This window comes from Lates calcarifer, linkage group LG15, assembly GCF_001640805.2.
Source record: "Lates calcarifer isolate ASB-BC8 linkage group LG15, TLL_Latcal_v3, whole genome shotgun sequence".
In the NCBI taxonomy this organism is placed as follows: domain Eukaryota; kingdom Metazoa; phylum Chordata; class Actinopteri; family Centropomidae; genus Lates; species Lates calcarifer.
The window spans coordinates 11,243,603-11,263,984 of record NC_066847.1 but is presented as its reverse complement, the minus strand read 5'-3'; the positions used below and the strand labels follow the sequence as shown (position 1 = coordinate 11,263,984).

Here is a 20,382-nt window from a genome sequence, read left to right as displayed (position 1 = left end):
GCGTATCATTATTGATGGACTTTATAGAATTTGGAGATAAGGTTTTCATTTCTGTCCATAGTCCTGAGCTTATCTCCATGACAGTGCAGTTCCTTTGGCTTTTATGAAGCAGCACTGGGAGATGCAGAGATGACAGGTATTGGACTACACCTCTTTTTGTTCCCTGAGATGACCCAGATGCCCACATCTGCATAGTGTTCTCCCATAAACTAATTATATCTGTTCCTGCGTGGGGCTTTCTCATGTCTGATGATCTTTCATGTGATATTCTCATCTATCTTCTGCAGACACTTCCCTTCTTTGGTGTTCCCTTTCCAGCCCTAATGGGTCTTGAATCCTCCTCCCTCCTTCCAGTTTATCACAACCTCTTTCTGCCACTCAAAGCCACTTTTCCATAGACTGTGTGTGTTAGCCACTGTAAATATCTTTGTGGTTGACTAAATGACAATTTATCTTTCAGACACATCAAAGGACTTTTATCTTTATTCTTCCAAATGGGGCCTGTGGTTGCAGACTACTGTTATTATTGAACTTTCAACTCATTTATATACTGTTAGCCAGATTAATTTAGAAAAAATGCATTCTATTTAATAAGTAATATATAAAACCTTAATATGCAAAGTAAAGTCAGATAAATGTAAAGCCTTGTGAAGTGAAGAATACAATATTTGCCCCTGAAATGTGGTGGAGCAGATTTATAGTAAGTAGTGGTTTAAAATGGAAATAGAGTTGAAGTAGCTACATATTTACACAATTACTCTTGTAATTGCCATCATATATCAGCTCTGGGTTAGGTTAGAGAATGAGCGTTTATTATTCCAGAGCTATAAAACACCTGAGCTTTATCTATCTCAGGATAGATTAGACGCGGTAGTGTTTAATGAACATAATCTGATTGTATTTGACATTTGTTTAATGTCGTTGTATATGTTTGTCCTGTAACTCGTCACTGTTGTCACAAAGCCTTGCTCTTTTCCCGCGATTTAAATAAAGTTTCAGCATCACTCTCTCCATCACGCTCTCCCTCTCTGTATTGGCGAGAGAGGATGACGCGCGACCTGTACCTGCGAGGGATGCGTGCGTCTTCTTGCCGGCCGGGCATGCGGCCTTGGGGGGGATGGATGATGGGGATGCGGATGCCATGGCAACAGGCCGATTAGATTCAGACCTTTATATGCACATTTATTTATTTAATATTTCATTTGTATGCGCCGCGCGCCTCTGTGGACGTGTCCGCTCGACCTCTGTGTGTCGAGTCAGAGTAAAGAAGTGAATTTCAGCTTTAAACTAGACTTCATCCGCTCCGAACAGCCTGCGAAGGAGCAGCCACCTTAAACGCTCAACAAGTTGTTTTATTTTTTTTTTTATGGAGGCTTTTGAATCCATCAGAGCGCACCGTTTTACCTTGAAGCATCTTGTTCCTCTGAAATATAGAGCCTGTGTGTTTGTCCACCGCCGTGTCACCGTGATCTGGACACAATGTCATTGAAAGTCGGCAGAAGTGGGAATACATGGCAGCGGCTGCTAATGAGAGAACAGATGATTTCGGGCGTCAGACTCTGAACACCTGACCAAGTTCATTCCGGCATCAGTAGAACAAAAATCGTCCGTGCTGTAGAGCCGGTAGTGTCTCCTCTGGCTGTCTGGGCGCCTTGGTCACGGGAAGGCAACATTTCGGCGCGCCTTCCATCATGATGAGTGGCTTTTTTCTGCTCGGAGACTGAAAATGACAACGTGTCGCGGATTCTGTGAAAACATGGGCTAGATTTGGGGTAAATCTCACTTGTTTCCGCCGCCTTGTGTTTCCCCGTCGGTCTGTTTCTGTTTTTTTTCTGTGTGCGTGTTTCTGGTTGATGATAGTGTGCGTGTCAGAATGAATCAGTGCGCCTCGGAGTGCGAGCGCCCGTGTGTGCCGATTATGTGCGTCCCTTATGTCCATTAACAACCCTTCCCTCCTGACAGAGGATCAAGTGTCCTTGTCATTCATCCGCGGATGAATGTTCCCCCACCCCACTCTACCACCTTACCGCTCAGATCTCTTACATAATGATATATGTTGAAAACAGCAAATTCGGGTGAAGAGCCCGGACATATAGGCTACACAGACCAGGACACCGACGGCCAATGAGCGGCGAGCTCCGTTATCTACAAAAGACCGGGAATCCGGTGCCAATATGACCGGCGTCGGAGCGTTGAGGGCGGCTGTGAAGAGGAGAGGGTGGGCCTCGGGCGGAGAGCAACGTTTCAAGGACGAGGAAGGAGGAATGTTACAGAAACATCAGTGAGGACAAACGAGACTCTTGAAGAAAAGAGGAAAAGTGAAGCTGCTGGCGTCACATTGGCAGGGTGAGGGCTTTCATGTCTGGATGGGGCTTTTGCCAAGGGCACCGAGGTAAGCATGGTCACATCGGCGGAGAGAGGGCGTAGGTGTGAGCTGTCTGCTCCAGGAGAATGACTGGAGACACAGAGGACACTTTCCTGTAGCTTCTTTAATTCATCATTCTGTTTGACATTGACACTCTCACCTATGTAATCTAGCCAGGTCGACTAGACTAAACAATAGTTTTCCTGAGGGGGCGGGAGTTACAGGTTATATTCACCCTCCCCTCAACCCCCTCCTCCCTGAGTTGGGATGGATGGGGTGGCTGGAGGTGTGGGTACCCCCGGTAGCGCCGGAGGGTCTGGGGGTGACAGCCTGCCCAGACGCAACGGGGGGGACTCGAAGCGGCGCAGTAAGGGCAGCCTGCCCTCACCGGGCTACAGGCTGTCCCAGGCCTCGCTGGAAGGGGAGAAGGTCTCTTTCGGGGGCGCAGACAGCGCTTCCTCAGGTGGACGCGGTCGTCGTCTCTCCATCATGAGCTCCTCCACCAGGGACGGCCTCCCCTTCCGCACAGCGGGCACGCCGACCACCCCGGTGCCCCTGCCGCCTCCGCCGCCCTCCTCCTCCTCCACCTCCTCTGCCACAGCCCACCCTCCGCCGCGCTCGGTGGGCTTCGCCGCGTCACGCGCCGCCCTGGCCTCCACCTCCTCCTCCACCGGGACCGGAGTCATGGTGGTGGCCACCGGCGCGGAGACCACCACGACCACGGCGTGCAACACCACCGCGGCGGGGACTCCGGAAATGGTGGGTCAGTCTGGACTGGGTGGGTTTGGCATGGGGCTGGACGGAGAGGACTACAGCAACTCCAACCAGAGCACCTTCATCCAGAGACAGTTCGGGGCCATGCTTCAGCCTGGGGTCAACAAGTTCAGCCTGCGTATGTTTGGATCCCACAAAGCTGTAGCTCTGGAGCAGGAGAGATTGAAATCAGCAGGGGCATGGATCATACACCCTTACAGTGACTTCAGGTATGGAGACACACACACACACACACATTCCACATCATGCAGCTAGTTACACTGCTGCTTGCTTGTGAAATAAATGCCACTTGTAGCACATGAAAGACATGAATGTTATTTTGGCACAACTATGGATCAAAGCAAACTGAAACTGCTCACTTTAGAGAGTACACTTGAACCCTAATGATAGACACTTAAGAAGAGGGAGGAACAGGGAAACAGAGACAGATCATACTTTCAGCAGCCTCTTCAGTTGGTTACAGGGGAATAGGGAGGCCAACTGCAGGAGGCTAAATATATACTGCCAGGGACACAACAGGAGTGTATAGGAAGTGATAAGAGGAGATGCGAAAGAGGGAGACGGATAGGGTCTCTGGAGGAAACAGGGTATGAAAGGTTAAATGAAAAAAGGGGAGTGGAGTAGATGAAAAGTCCTCAGGGGTACAACGAAGGCGAAGAGAGGGGTGTTTATGGAAAGGCCAGCGTGTAGGTGACGAGGGCCCCAGGATAGACACCACACAGCAATGGCAGGTTCTCCATTTGGAAAACAAGGAGGAGAAGAATGACTGTTTGTAGCCTTGTGGTCTCCAGAATAAATAGTCTCACAGTTTGAGGAAGAAAGAGGCGAGGAGATGCAAATTAGGAGGACAAATTTAGCCAAGAGGTGTTTGGCTGATCAGGCGTCAGTGAGAGACGCCTTCCATGCCAGTTAGGTAAAATGTTAAGTACGTTTCACATGTGAACAGAGGATGAACCCGGCACAGCACTCCCTGCTGGTGACTTCATGACTTCAATGACTTCATCATTTTTTTCTTGCCACCTGAGCTGAACAATTAGTACGAGAATCAATAACACCTGAGGAGAAAATAACTATTGAGGCTGTTCATTTGTGGTTTTCTACACTGGAAGTCTAAGATGAAGATAAGGACGAACCAGATAATGAATTCCTGTGGGAAATGTTTGGTAATCAGTCAATTAATCAATGAGTCACTCAACAGGAAATTAACTATTATGATAATCTAATAATCGTCTCAGTCATTTTTCAGTTATTTTTAAACCCAAAATGGCTGACTTTCCCTTGTTCCAGCCTCTGTAATATGGGGGTCAGTAGTTTTCTCTCTGTTTTTTATCATTGTAAACTGAATATATTTGGGTTTAGGTCTGGTGGTCAAACAAAACAAGACATTTGAAGACATCATTTTGAGCTCTGGGAAACTGTGATGGGTATTTTGTTCTCTGTTCTCTTGTTTGCTGTTCTCTTAATGGAGAAAATAACCATCAGATTAGCTGGTGATGACAGTTACAGCCTCAGAAGTGATTCATTTTTATGAATGGAGGCGAGTATGGGAAGGCAGTTTTGTGAATGCCAGCATGCCTCAAACACACCAGCGTTGCACACACACGCACATACTTTTAATATGCATTATTTTTCACTGACTGACATGTGAGCTGTCCACGGGCATGCTGGTCCTTGGCTGTTAAAGACTTTGCATAAATACACAATTTAAATGTGCAGGTGGACAGCAGAGGGAGAGGCAGTATTTGTAATCTCCAGACAAGACTGCAGCAACAATGGATGACTTGATCCCCAAGGCTCCTGGCCCACTTTTGTCTCATCAGCCACTCACTCACTCACACACACACACACACACACACACACACACACACATACACTCAGACTGAGTCGTTTTATATCGTCTGTCAATCTTGATGCTCACCCACAAGTGTTGCTTATGAGTCTGCTCACAGGGTGACAGGGTGAATGAGGTTAGTGAGGAGGAGAGGGGAGGATAGATGAAGGGGCGTGGTTGGACGAATCTCGGTCCCTCCTGCACTTGATATTGATATTCATGAAAGATATCTAAAGATGTCCTAATAGTCCTATTATCCTGTTGGAGAATTACAATTGAATTTTGATCAATTATGTATGACGTCCTAAATTATGCAAGTTGAGTATGCATCATGCATAATTCAGTCATCTAACTTTTCAGTTAAGTACCTGTAGTCCAGAGCGACGTCTGAGGAGGAACTTTGTGAGGCCGGAGCAAGAGAGAGACAAGGGAAGACAGATAAAGCCCCTTTATGTGTTTTTTGTCCCGGCGCTGACCTTGAACTCAACAGCCTCTGTGTGTGTGTATGAGCAGTAATGGTCTGCCATTATTGAATCTGATGATAGGCCCTTCACCTCATTAAGAAAAGATGTGTTGCTGCTGCACCTATAAGAACACATAACAGGAGGCAGAGGCTCGACGAGAGGCATACAAAGTGAGAGGGCGATGAGAGAGGAGGGGTGAAAACAGAGAAAGGCAGACGGTTCGGCTGTCAGCAGAGATGAGTCGTGTTGAAACAGGGTTGGTGGCATTACACATATAGTAACAGAGATTTATTATATAATAGCCGGTTGCTGCTGTGCTTGTTTGTCTGTGCGTCTGGCAGGATGATGGGTGGAAACTTGCTCAGAGCTGACATCTGGTCAACTGCGAACTGGGAGCCAATCACAGGCCGCTCAGGAGACACTTGGCCTCAATTACAGTAGAATTAGTGTTTGGTTTGACAACAGCTGAGCAGGTAGATGCAGGTCAGTTCTCCTCCAGCACCTGTTCATGTTCAAAATGGAATACTGATGAGGCTGTGGAGAACAGCTTTGATTGCATTTGCAATTCTTATGTGTGTATGTGTAAGAGACGCAGTGCAGTTCACGAGTGCTCACTACACACACATACAGGTCTGCGTACATGTGTACCTGCATGAACCACACACACACACACACACAACACACAACTTAGTGTTGCATCAGCCCACAGATGGGAGATCAGAAATCAGGTCTTGTCAGGTATTTAGCCCGACATGATGAAACCTCCACATCGTTTTCAGTTTGGATCTGACGTCTCCTCTTGTCTGTTTGGTTGTTCTCATTTGTTCAGTTTTACACTGAGCTCAAATCAGCTGCCGCATCTCAGTGAGAGCTGCAAAGTCTAGTACACAGAGACTGATTAATGTGCAGTCACATGTACAATGTCATCTATTACGTTACTCAGCAGACTAAAACATTTTTCCATGCACCTTATTGAGGTTAGATCCACCCTTAGTGAAACTGTTGCAGGTTGTCTGGAAGGCAGACGCTGCATCTCTTCCTGTTGCTCTCTATAGACAGGTAGGGACAGAATACATTTATGTAAAGGATAATGTACCATTTATGGCTGTGACATGATTATTTTCATTCATTATTTCATTAATCTGTAGATGATCATCTTGATAAGTCAGTTTGGTCGATAACAACAATCAACAACAACAATCTAAACCCCCAAAAGTTCATTTTAATATAATAGAAGTCATTAGTAATTAATTGAATAAGAAAATTGTTGCTGATTAATTTTCTGTAAATTAACTAATCACTTCAGAGCTGCAACAATTAGTCAATGAACAGCTCAGTCAGTTGACAGAAAATGAACCAGCAGCTAGATGTCACCTGTGATGGACACTTTTCATAATCTTTTGATATTTTACAGACAAAATTAACTGATTAATCCAGAAAACAATCAACTGATAATGAAAATAAACTAATCTAGTCGCAGCCCTGAATCTCTTATCGCGACTCTTCTTGTTTCAGCCCAAGTGCACGGGCAAAGTCTGTGCATTTGAATTTTTTTCCTCTCAAGGAGCTCTGTCAGGTCACGTCCTCCATCAAAACATAAAGTGCTGGATTTTGGATGAGATTTTATCTATGGACAGCACTGACAGACATAAACAAGCAGTGTAGTGTGATGGTGATTTACTGAATTGTTCCCTGTAATCAGAGTTAACAAAGCATGTCCTCAAGGTCAGGAATAAATCTCCATCTCCGTCACAACAGCTACAGAAATCACTGTGTCTGTGTTGCTGTAAATAATCCCTGTATTTATTGCCAGTGATTATGAAGTGATACATCTGTCAGTGTAAGTGACAAAGTCAGGGTGTGTGTATGTGTGTGTGTGTGTGTGTGTGTGTGTGTGTGTGTGTATGTGTGTGTAGCAGAATGATGACTCATACTTAATCTTCATCAGTATAGTGGTAGCATCACACCATGAGGTTGTGTTACTAAATTAGCGCTCAATAGCAATCGACCACAGAGCTTTAGCATACTTTATCGCAGAGAGAGAGAGAGAGAGAGAGAGAGAGAGAGTGTGTGTGTATGTGTGTGTGTGTGTGTGTGTGTGTGTGTCTGTGGACAGAGAGAGAGAGTAAGCGAGAGGATGCAAGAAGAAGCAAGTCATTGATATGGGTTAAGGTGATGGATAAAAGGGATTAGGAGGAGAGAGACATTAAGATGACAGGAGTCGTCTCCAGATGATTGGATCGGCTCTTCTGTCACACTTTAATCACTTCTAGCATCCCAATCACATGACTGACTCCCTTTATTTTTATGAGGAGGCTATGTCACCCAGTAATACCCTCCAGCATGAAATACAGATTGATGAGGCCTCCCAAGGTTACTGATCATCATTTGCCTCCTTCTGTCCCTCTCTGCCTGTCTCTTTCTAAATTCAATTCAGTTCAGTCCCGCTCTGTGTTATTGGTATGAGAGATGAAGGAAGTACTCTATGTTGCTGAAGCATTTTCAAAGGATGAAACTGGCTTGAGGGAAACATTCAAATATACAGCACAGCGACTGGACGTATTCAGAAAGGAAGAGTTTGCACTTCTTATTGTCCTGGATGAGCCCCAAGTTGTTATACCGGCCATCTGTCTCAGGGGATGTAACAAAGAAAGAAGAGACTATATATAGCAACATTTTAACATAAGAATACATATATGTATGTAAGGAAAATGAGATAAAAGGATTAAGGGAAAGAAACGGTGGTGCTGTCGACAGGGGAGGAGAAAGATTGGAAAGTTCAAAAACCAGTTTACAGACCTGTATCAAACAGAACTCTCCTTTGCAGAGGTACTCCACCAATTTATGACCAGTTTATGACCAGTATGACTCATCTGGAAAAAGAGCGGTATAATGTTGTCTGTGGCCCTGTAGGAGCTTTTTCAGGCCCTTGAAAATAACCCTGATTATGTCTCTAAGGTTATCTCAAGGTCCCGAAGGTATTTTTTAACAGAAAGTCTGTGTACAAACTAGAGCTGTGGGGTTTGAAAGATGAGGGCATTTAATAGGCAGTGAAGCTCTAATGTCCAGCTGCATTGTGGGAATTGTAGGATCCAGTGTTTTTGGAGCTTGGCCCATACTAGAGACCAACAGTCGCAGTATCTCAGCCACTGTTTCTTTTATTTTGACAGGTGTGCAGGTATTTTTTCAGGTTTATATGTTCAGCACAGTGGAGCAAAATGAACAGATGTTTAAGCTCAGACTTTTTCAGTGTGCAGGAGAGTGACTAAGCAAATAGCCTTAACTGGCATGAATGTGGGGGCTATGTTATTGCCAAAGATAAACCAAAGATAAACCACCATATAGAAAAGTGACTAAATAAATGATCATGGAATCACACATCATCTACTCTAAATTCTAAATACAGTTGATTTTTTGAGTGAGACTTGATGCACACTACTCTCCCACAATGCAATGCACAAAGGAAAGGAGGAGATGCTCACAGCTGGTAAAAATTAAAATAGATTGTGGGTGGTGGTGAGACAGCTCCAAAAAATAACTGGTGAGTCTCTGTGAAGTTTAATTGACATCACACGTATTGCGTCATTTCCTGTTTGTATAAAATGGTATGCAAACATTTTCGTATTCTAACGCCTAAAACAGTATTTTACAAGTAGTATATAATACATACTGTAGAATTAGTAAGTAATATGGATTTGGGACACAACTAATCATCTGAGATCAAACTGCAACGCTGAATGTTACTGCCAGGTGTTTAATTTGTATCATGGATTGAGCAAAATGCCCACTGTGACTTGCCAAATGTCCTCTGTGCAGAAAGACCCACGAATATACGTTTAAAACAAGAAGCATAAGAAAATAAAAAGAAAGTAAACAGTAAACTGTATCTGAGATTCACAGTAGAACCACAAAGACATACTGTATTCACAGCAGTAGAAAACAGTCGAAAAGCTCTGTCTTTCTCTGTCTAGATTCTATTGGGACCTGTTGATGTTACTGCTGATGATGGGGAACTTAATCATCCTGCCAGTGGGCATCACTTTCTTCAGAGACGAGAACACTCCGTCATGGATCATCTTCAACGTGGTCTCTGACACTCTCTTCATGGTCGACTTGGTTCTCAACTTCAGGACCGGCATCGTCAAGGAAGACAGCACTGAGATATTGTTGGACCCCAGGTCAGTAGCAAGTATTTGTGTGTGTATTAGTCTTATACGTCAGGGGCCGGGGCATTGGTCATTCACTGGTCTGGAATATCAATACAGCAGCTCTGTCGCCATAAATTTAAATTTGCTCTTCTGGCCATCTGCTGGGTTTGTTTTCACACAAAATTCATGTATGAAATGTGAAAAGGTGACGCGCAGCCAGTGGCAGAGCTTTGTTCACGTTCCAGTTCTGCACCCTAATGAATATTGATGAGGATCATTTTATGCCAGCCAAATGTTGGAATCACTTCCACAAAGCTTGCTTGCCAAATTAGGAATGTCTGTGGTCCTCCATCCTCATTCTGACCCAGGGCGATCCGCCAGAACTACCTGAAGAGCTGGTTCCTTGTGGACTTCGTGTCATCCATCCCGGTGGACTACATCTTCCTAATGGTGGACAGCCTGGACTCAGAGGTCTACAGGACAGCCAGGGCGCTGCGCATCGTTCGCTTCACCAAAATCCTGAGCCTGCTCAGGCTGCTCCGCCTGTCCAGACTCATCCGCTACATCCACCAGTGGGAGGAGGTGAGAATGAGAGACCAGGGAACAGAGACTGCAAAGAGAGAGCAGAGTCAGAGGCAGAGAGATATTTGTGTGAATGAGGTAGTTCAAAACTCCTTTAATCTCTGAGGTATGACTCATCAAAAGCTCTTTTCTCATGAAAAAGCTTGTTTTTTGGGTTGAATCACACCCATTTTCTGAATATTGTGCTGATGAGCTGGAAGAATTTATCCTCTCTCCTTCATGTATACCTTCTGCTCTTTCCCCCTGCTCCTCCTCAGATCTTCCATATGACCTATGACCTTGCCAGTGCCATGGTTAGGATTGTAAACTTGATTGGCATGATGCTGCTGCTGTGCCACTGGGATGGCTGTCTCCAGTTCCTGGTCCCCATGCTGCAGGACTTCCCTCCTGACTGCTGGGTTTCCAAGAACCTGATGGTGGTGAGTCTCTAAATGGCCGTCTGCATCCATGTGACACTTATTTTTAATATGTTTCAGTGAATGATTTTATTGTGCGGAGAACAAAAAAACACATTCAGTTTGTGTTAAATGAAACACAGTCCAAACAAAGTCCTATCTCAGCTTGTTTGAACAGTGTGCACAATACTTATTTCAGATGAAAGCAAACCATGATTCTGAAAGGCCTGCTGTATGGGTTATCTGTGTGTGTGTGTGTGTGTGTGTGTGTGTGTGTGCACGCGCAGAGTGAGGCTGTTTATCAGATTTGACATTGTTTGCTCCTTATCTGTGTTAATTGGCTCATGCAGCGACATGTCCAGTTGGGATAAGATTGATCATCATCAGAAAAATAAAAAAGATTCTCCAATTAAAAAACCCTCAACTGAGATCAGGTGGAGGTGCATGCAAACAGTTGAAGGCCTAGGGGGACCTGCTGGTAGAGGGATTTCGTCACGTGTGTGCACGCAGGCCTACGGATGTGGATGGCCAACGGATGCACAGAGATACACAGCTGTATGAATAGCTGACTCATGTCTCAGCGGTTGCCTGGGCGACTGTTGCTAAGCAGGCGGATGCTAGGATTTTCCCCAGAGAAAGTCCCCTCATCCGTTGAACCATTAACATCTTAGTATAATTGGACTCACACACAACCCTAAAACAAAAGGGCGCACACACACACACACACACGCACACACACACACTGACAGAAATAGAAGCTGGTCTTTTTATTTGTAGTCTTTGGAACATTTATTTAATAATGTATGATGACTGCTTCTTTATTGTCTGTATGGTTTTATGTGTTCTGCAGCCACTTAGTTTTGAAGCAGAGTAGGTTTTGACAGTTAAATTGCTCTGCTGTTACACATTATGATCTCAGCTGTATTTTCTGAAGTGGCATGGCTGAGCGCCTCTGAAGGGGGAAGGAGCTCCTGTAACCTGACTAAAATAAGAACAGTTCAATATCACAGCGCCTTGGTAATTAACACTTGAAACGTCTTTTGCTCCTTCTGTCTGTCTCCCGCTCACAGAATGACACATGGGGCGTGCAGTACTCCTATGCTCTATTCAAAGCCATGAGCCACATGTTGTGCATCGGGTATGGTGCCCAGGCTCCAGAGGGGATGACTGATGTGTGGCTCACCATGCTCAGTATGATCGTGGGCGCCACCTGCTATGCCATGTTCATCGGCCACGCCACCGCCCTCATCCAGTCGCTGGACTCCTCACGACGACAGTATCAGGAAAAGGTGAAACATGACGCTAATCCATCTGCTACTTCATCCATCTCTCTCTCAAACCTTCTCATCATTGAGCCATGGCACTTGATTGTTTTTCCATTGAATTGTTTAAGGTCAGAAAATTGGGAAAATGCCAAGCACAGCTTCCCACAGCCCATCCTTCATATAATTCTTTTGTCTGACCAGAAGTCCAGAACCCAAAGATGCTCAATTTACAATGATATAAAACAGAGAAAAGCAGAAAATTTATATATTAGAAAAGCTGGAACCACCAAGAAAACACACCAATCAGCCACAACATTAAAACCACTAACAGGTGAAGCGAATAACGTTAATAATCACTTCACAATACAATGTTCTGTTGGGAGACCTTGGGTCCTGGCATTTATCTGGATGTTACTACCACTGTCCTAGTGCCAGACACCACAGGACACCCTCAGGTCCTGTGTCCATACCCTGACGGTTCAGAACTGTTTTGGCAAACTTATAGCATTTCTTTTTATTCATTTATTCTCCTAATTACTTACTTACTTTTTCACATACATAACCAAGACTTTTTAAATTGTAAGTAACAAAAATCAGATGCAGAAAACAAGATTAAGTAACGGTGGTATCAAACTGTAGGTATTGATCTGTCCATGCTTTGTATGGTTGCATGCAGATCCCTGACCTGTGCGTGTGTGTGTCATTGCAGTACAAGCAGGTGGAGCAGTACATGTCCTTCCATAAGCTTCCTGCAGATGTTCGGCAAAAGATCCACGAGTATTATGAGCACCGCTTCCAGGGCAAAATGTTTGACGAGGAGAACATCCTAGGAGAACTGAGCGAGCCACTTAAAGAGGTAAAAAAAAAGGAACACAAACACCCACACATGTACACATACAAACCACAAATGATGAGTTCAAGTTCAGCCCTTTGGCAAATTTCTCCAACCTCCCTTCTCTCTCCGTCTAGGAGATCGTCAGCTTCAACTGCCGCAGCCTGGTGGCCAACATGCCGCTGTTTGCCAACGCCGATCCTAACTTTGTGACCGCGGTGCTGACCAAGCTCCGCTTCGAAGTGTTTCAGCCTTCTGACTTCATCATCCGCGAGGGCACAGTTGGACGGAAGATGTACTTCATCCAACATGGACGAGTCAGCGTGCTGACCCGTGGCAACAAGGAAACCAAACTGAGCGATGGGTCTTACTTTGGAGGTAAGGAGATCAGAGATTTTAGGGGAAGAGGGTCCTTGCCTGAGAAGTAGAAGATGAAGATGATTCAGTTCTCTATTTGTCTCTCTTCTGTCCACCTTCCATTTTCTCTTCTCCCACATTCAGAGATCTGTTTGCTGACTCGTGGACGGAGGACAGCCAGCGTCCGGGCAGATACATATTGTCGTCTGTACTCTCTCAGTGTGGACAGCTTTAATGAGGTGCTGGAGGAACATCCAATGATGCGGCGTGCCTTCGAAACTGTCGCAGTTGACCGACTGGACCGCATTGGTAACGAGTGGATTTCTGATTGCTGCATATATTTCTCCCAGCATCTTATCTTTGCAGTGATTTGCTATTTTCCATTCAGCTTTTTAACTCTGCAGTGACCTTGACAAACTCTCGCAATTATCCATCAAATTCTGCTAAATTTCTGAGGTGCTTTGTCAGGCATGTCCTCCGCTGAAAGGTCAAAACTCATCTTTGAAAATAAGCTGAGAGAAATAAAAGCTGAAATAATAAGGAATGAGCAATGTTCCCAGTGAAGAACAGGAAAACCTTGAGGGTAAAAGTCCAGCTGTCTGCTGTGTATTCAGTAGTAAAGTAAAACTTCACAGTTTCACACGTCGCATTTCTGCAGCTTATTTTCTTAATGCCTCAGAATGTCTCCATTTTCTCCACCACAGGCAGGAAGAACTCCATGCTCCTGCGGAAGTCATCCCAGGGAGGTTCACTGGGGGGCAGCATGGGTCGCGGTGGAGGCCGGGGTGGAGGGGGTCCGGGAGCTGGGGGAGGCCTCGCGGCGGGCGGCCTGGGTTCCTGTGACAGCATGTTGGTGCAACAGATTGTTAAACATGACAGCATGCCGGCCATGCAGGATGCCATTGCCGCGGCTGCTGCTGGAAGAAGTGGAGTCATGGGAGGGAGCGGCACGGTGTCTCCTCGGCCACGCCCGGTCATCTGGGCGCCGCTGGTCCACGCTCCCCTGCAGACTGCGGCTGCCACCAGTAATGTAGCCATCGCCCTCATGCACCAGCAGCAGCAACAGCAGCAGCAGCTCCAGCAGTTGCAGCAGCAGCATGCACTTGGGGGTGCTTTCTTCCTGCCCTCCCCTCTTGTCTCCCCCTCTCCCTCCTCTTCTTTCCCTCTGTCACCTCCTCGTGCTCCTGTGTTGCAGCCCCTCCGCCCCTCTGTGAGCTCCCTCATTGGGATGATGGCAATGGGAGGGATAGGTGGTTTGTCCCCAAGAGGATTTCCTGCTTCCCCCTCCACCATGGGCCCTCCTGGAGGGGTGACATCGCCTCCTATTGCTAAAACACCACCCACTCCAGCCTCTTCTGTCCCACCTTCTGCCCAACAAGGAAGGACTCTTCATTACAGCCTCCGCCTCCAAGCTGATCATCCCTCAGTGATCGCTGGATCGCTCGGAACCCCAACGGGAGGGGGACCACCAACTCCACCCCTCCACAAGGTACCCACCACCAACCCTGCAGCCGCATCTGGTGCCCCAGCGGATGGCAACGTTTCTGTTACAGGTCAGCAGGGAGCAAAAGAAGCTTTGTTACGTCATGGTGGAAACAGCTCTCAGGGTCTGCCAGCACTGGGCAGACTCACCCAGGAGGCCAGGTTGCTGTCTGCCTCGCAGCCCACTCTGCCTCACCGCTCATGGGCTGGAGTGCAGCCACACCCGCCTCTCCACAGGAAGGCCTCCGGTGGTAATTTGTTGGCGGCTCCTTTCCTGGCGGGGCAGTTAGCCAGAGGAGGCAGCGCAGGCATGCTGACCTCTAACACTCCCGTACAGCTGGTAACAAATATACCATTTAATGCACAAACACAAGCACAGGCTACAGTTCCTATTCAGCCGACTATAGCACAGGCTATCTCTGCAAACACAGCCACATACACACAATCTGCAGCACACACTGCCTCTGTACCCACACCCACAGCTGCACACATGCCCTCTGCAGCTTCCATGCCATCTTCCTCCCCTCCGAAGCAAACCCCACTCTCCTCTGCCGCCCCTTCACCCACACCCACCCCCTCATCTCCGACCCCCATCCTCTCCCAAACACCTCGCCTGAAACCGATCCCAATGCCCCTCTCTCGTTCCTCCTCTCCCCCTCCCTGCTCCACCCCACCCTCAGCAGGAACAACCCCGCTGTCGCTCTCTTCCACGCCTCGTCCCAAACCAATCCCCACACCTTCCCCCCGCTCCTCCTCTCCTTCTCCCTCCTCCACACCACCTCCATCTTCTGTTTCCACCCCCGTTCCGCTACCTCAAACCTACGGGGCCAAGTCATCTCTTACCTCCTCTCCTCCTTCCTCCTCCTTGGTCGCCTCTTCCCCACCACACCCCCAGAGCCCCAGAGCCAAGGCATCCAACACGCCCCCTTCTCCTTCTCCGTTGTCTGGCCCGAGTCCAGCCCAAACCCCGACCCCCTCTCCGATCCCGACTCCCACTCAGACTACCCGCACCCGGACCCCTACTCCCTCCCAAAGTCCCTCGCAAACCATCACACCTGTTACTCCTACCCAGACCCTTACCCCTACACCCGCCCCCTCTCCGATCCCTGTTACACCTGTCTCCTCTCTGAGTAAAGCCCAGAGTTCGACAACTTGTCTCCAGCCCTCTGTTTCCAGCACAGCTAGGGGCCCCACTTTGAGCCAGATCCCCAAACAGGCCTCACCTCTAACTCCAACCCAAACTCCAGCTCCTGCCACAACACCTGCTAGCACTAGTTCTCCTACTAAAGTAAAATTCTCAGTTCATCCTGTAAAGCAAACCCCCCCTGTCCCAACTCCCAGCCCCACTTCAGGCTCCAGTCGCTCCACCAAACCAACCCCGTCAACAACCTCATCCTCAGCAACTTTATGCCCAAAACCCAGCTCTGCTAAACCCTCCTCTCTCACAACCACCACCTCTCCAAGCATCCCATCTGCTTCTTCTCAACCCCCAAAACAAACGCCAGCCACCTCAGCCGCCCCTACCCACTCCTCAGAACTCAACACACCTTCCGCCCCCGCCCAGACCTCTCAGGCATCCACCACTACACCCGCCCACTCAGCACACACAGCCACTCCTGCCACCACCTCCCCTAAAGGTGGGAAAAAAGACCCTCAGCTAGAACTCACCAGAAAAGACTCAGAGGGACTAAGACACAAACTACCCGCCAACATGTAAGAAAGAAGAGGGGGATGATGTTAGACTTGTGTGTCGCGGCCGGTGCTGATTAGCAGAGCCATGGATATGCGGAGTTGGCACCATGACATCCAATGATCTCATGTGGACAGGTACATCTTGTTTGCATTCACTCTAGGATGTGATTGTCTTAGAACATCAGGTGTTCATGTGACGCTCAACCAAGCCATCGATCGATGAGAAAGACTTTAGGGGTGTGTTGAGTCGTGTGGGCTGAGGTCAAGTCAGAAAAAAACAACAACATCCAAATGTATACATACATATCTGTGTTAGTGATTGTTGGAGCAAGCAGGGGGAGCTGTGGTGGAAATATATTGCAGTATACACAGTAAAACAAGATGGAAGCAATAGCTGAGAGTCAGAAAAAAAAACTGTAGTATATGTTTAAAGTCAATGAAAACAGCAATACATGTGAAACATCTGAGACTCTCGTAATGTAACAGGAAATGTTGACAATAATAATAAATGTGAGAAAATAATAACCTTTCTGCTGTGAGACAGAAAGTCTATTGTGACGTCAAAGTGCAGGCAATAGAACAGACACTTCCTGATTTCCAGCTCCACCTCCCTCTTGCCTCCCATTCTTCACCAAAGTGTAATATTTTCTCATCAGAATAATACTAATTATAAGGATATAGCATTTAAAAAAATCACTGTAAAGTCAATGCTCATATGAATTTGAATAATTAGGAGCAGTCCACTGGTAGTTTTGTTGTCCCAGGTGTGTGGTGTTTAGTTTTTTGAACAAGACAAAACTTTTAACCCTACATGTTCACTCTGACGACTTCTGTAAATTGTGTTTTTTTTTTCGTGTGTGCGTGTGACACACAATACTGCTCTGCTGTGCACTGTGGCTCACTTGATTTCGTTCCAACCCAGCTCCCTGTACTGTAAATACATGCCTCCCTGTGGGTCTGTTGTATGCTTTCCTCACTCCTCGGTCTCTTTGTCTTTCATCTCTCAATCTGTCTCGCCGCCTTTCATCTGATTTCACAGCTCTGGTCGCTAACTGTTTCTTTGACGCTCGCAGACGCTCTCTCCCTTTCTCTCGGTTTGCCCGACACTTTGCTCTCTGCTGCCATCAGCCTCATGTTCAGTTGGCGGTCTCCTCCTTCTGTCGTCCTACAACACAGTTTAAGCGCCATTTCCAGTGATGTTCGATGTTTTGTGTGGGTAGCAACAAGGCATTTCTGTCTTAACCCCTGATACCATGTTGCCTAGACTATATATATTTAAGGACCAAATGTTTTATTTTTTATTTATCACAGCTTTAGCTTTTGAACAGAGAAAAAAATAGCTAATAATGCTGATCTTGAGTGTGGCACTGAAGGTGATGATTGTGATTATGAAGATGATGATATCCTTAACCACCATGATGGTGATGTTGATGAAGATGGTGTATATCTGGATGTGAGAATAAAGTGGATTTAGATATCATCTCGTTGAGTGTGATGAAGCATGAGCTCATTTGTGTACCTGCTTGTGTGTTTGTTTGAAGGTAACTGCAGGTAAATACTAATTTGTAATTCAGCTCAAACTCAAATGTTGGTGACCTTTTTTGACATTTGTAAGTGCAGATAAGGGACAAATTTTTCTTTTGGTTTAGTTTGCGACCGTTTCAGTTCAGAGGCCTTCAGTATGTCAGCAACATTTAAACAGGTTTAAAATTTCAAGTCATTGTGAATTTAAGGAGCTGGTTCACAAAAATTCTGAAATAAAAAAACATTTCTTGACCACAAAACATGCTGTCAACAGATTGCATAGGGACTATTTTTTTCAGGAAAAAGTTGCTCCAATAAAACTTATTTAAAGCACAGTGGATTAAGGAATAGTGGGGACATTGTTTATAGAAAGATATGTTGTTGTTGAATCACATAGGTGCAATTTTTCAGTGCTGTGAGCAGGGCCATAGCAAGGATTTTAGAAAATTAGGTCACGAATCCCTAGTACAACACTAACAGCCAGCTATTCAGTTATTCTCTATGTGAATGAACAATATTAAGATCCATAACTTAAGTCTTTTACTTTTCCCCAGTATTTGGATTTTTCTGAAATATTGGATAATTTAACTTCTGTTTTTTGAAACTGTGAGGTTTAGAGGGGAAATGTTGGATGGAACTGTTATATGTAATGTGACAAGTGGCCCCAACTAGAAAATGCATCATATTTCATAAGTTTATTGTATGTTTTTTAAAGTACAATATAATCTTAAAAGTAACTAGTAACTACAGCTGTCAGCTATATGTAGTTGAGTAAAAATAATTGTAGTTACTTTTCAGCACTTCCACAAATTTCTGTTTCTGAAATTTGAGTGAACTGATCCTTTAACTTGGGTATTTTCCTTTTACTCAGGGTGGATTACCAGGATGGCTTATCAGTGCACCGAGCACCACCTGAGACTCGATTTGGACATGACCCGGGTGACTCAGATTTGGGCTCATACATGATCTCTGAGGATTTGGGACTCGAGAGGTTTGGTGACTCAATTTCAATGCTGGCGTGCGGTAAAATAACTTCTTGTGCAAGCGTGAAGTTGAATAGCTGAGAAACCTTCTGTTCTGCCTCTGTCTGCCTCCCAGGTCCCTGCTCTGATACTTCTGCTGCTCCTGGATCCCCAACCCTAATCCTGTACCTCTCAGCAGAGGGCAGGAACACTCAGATCCAAGGTTAAGCTTGTGAATGTGGGGACACTTAAATCTCTGCCTCTCTTGACAAGAACTAAATGAATATCTGCCTTTATGAGGGCAGAATACAGTCACGATACATATATATTTATATATATCTCGCTCACACGCATTTATTTTCCCTCCCTTCTCTCATCAATGTCCAAGAGCTTTTTAACAGCCCTTTAGCCTGTGTAGGCGGTGATGAGAGAATTATTTTTCACCTCTGCAAGTTAAGAGGAATTAACATATTGGATTTACACTTGTTATTATTTGCACACTGTTTGAACAGCCCCTGCTGAGTCTCAGAAAGCAGCATAAATTTGTCAGTAAGAGGATGATTGCCTTGTAGCTGAAAATATTGGAGGGTTTTCAGCTATGCTGTTTAGCACTTGTGTAGATATTTTAATTGAGAGGGAGTTTTGAGCCTGCAAGCTGTGGAAGAGAAACACATACAAGTAAATAAGCCGCATTTCTAACCGTGTTTCTATACTTTTGCAGTGCAGAAATAGAGTTATTGAGCAGGGGAGGGCCCCAGCTGAGCAGGCATTTGTTAGAGATTCAGGCCTGTTGGATGCACATTAGCCTCTAGATGGCGATGACACTTAAATAATCAGATCAACACTTACGGAAGAGGGAGCGTCTTGCACAATAGCACCATTATATCACTTAAGTATGTATCTTTAAAAAGAGTAAACAGGATAGTCATTTAAATAATGATTTAAAGTAAAAAGGAAGCGGCCACTGTGGAGTGAGGAGACAGTGTGGAAGAGGTTAATGATGGTAGACTGGCCTGGATTACCAGCCATGAATAGAGGTGGGGGGATAAACAGGACTGTAATTGGTGCCTGTCATTCTGGCTCTGAAATAGACTCAGAGGGAAGTCTTTACTCAGAAGCTGCACTGGAAGCAAACTACCCTGGCAGGGAGTTTGAAGGCCCCCAAAAAACTCACAATTAAGAGTAATTTATTCCCCATTACACTACACTGTGGCATTACATAGTAAGAGCAACAGTCTGTGTGTTTATCCTGCAAGTTTGATCACTGGATTGATACAATCCTCAGTTCACTCATCTACATTTTACATTATATTCATCTACTATTCATATGTTTTCTCATGCTGGCTCCAAACCTTTACAGCAGTGAAATGTCTATTCAGTGACCCCTGCATGTTTGAGCTACGCTGCCTTATAATGTTGTTTTAACAATAGCTTTTACAGGCCTGGAATAAAAATATGCAGAATTTTACAATGAACAGCAGTGATGTTTAGTTTTACTTTGCAAAGTAAGGTTTTAAACACAAAATCAGTTTACAACATGATGATAAATGTTACAGAATAAACTACTGTCAAACTGTATATAAAGCAGTTAAAATTAGCTTCACCTCAATCCACAACAGCAAAATGCTGCTTACAAGTTATTGCATCAGTAATGATAATCCAGTTATATTATATAATGTGTTAAAACTATGACAGTGTCCATTGTACTG

The 20,382-nt window shown here is 45.5% G+C and overlaps 1 protein-coding gene across 1 annotated transcript; it reads left to right on the top strand.

The window, feature by feature from the left end:
- Positions 1 to 27: 27 nt before the first annotated feature.
- Positions 28 to 17,671, top strand: LOC108885900 (potassium/sodium hyperpolarization-activated cyclic nucleotide-gated channel 2). The gene is made up of 9 exons (XM_018680409.2): positions 28 to 3,348; positions 9,406 to 9,612; positions 9,951 to 10,164; positions 10,422 to 10,583; positions 11,630 to 11,848; positions 12,534 to 12,680; positions 12,794 to 13,034; positions 13,158 to 13,322; positions 13,718 to 17,671. The coding sequence occupies exons 1-9, from the start codon at positions 2,633 to 2,635 to the stop codon at positions 16,210 to 16,212; spliced, it is 4,566 nt and encodes a 1,521-aa protein (XP_018535925.1). The 5' UTR covers positions 28 to 2,632; the 3' UTR covers positions 16,213 to 17,671.
- The last annotated feature ends 2,711 nt before the right edge of the window (positions 17,672 to 20,382 follow it).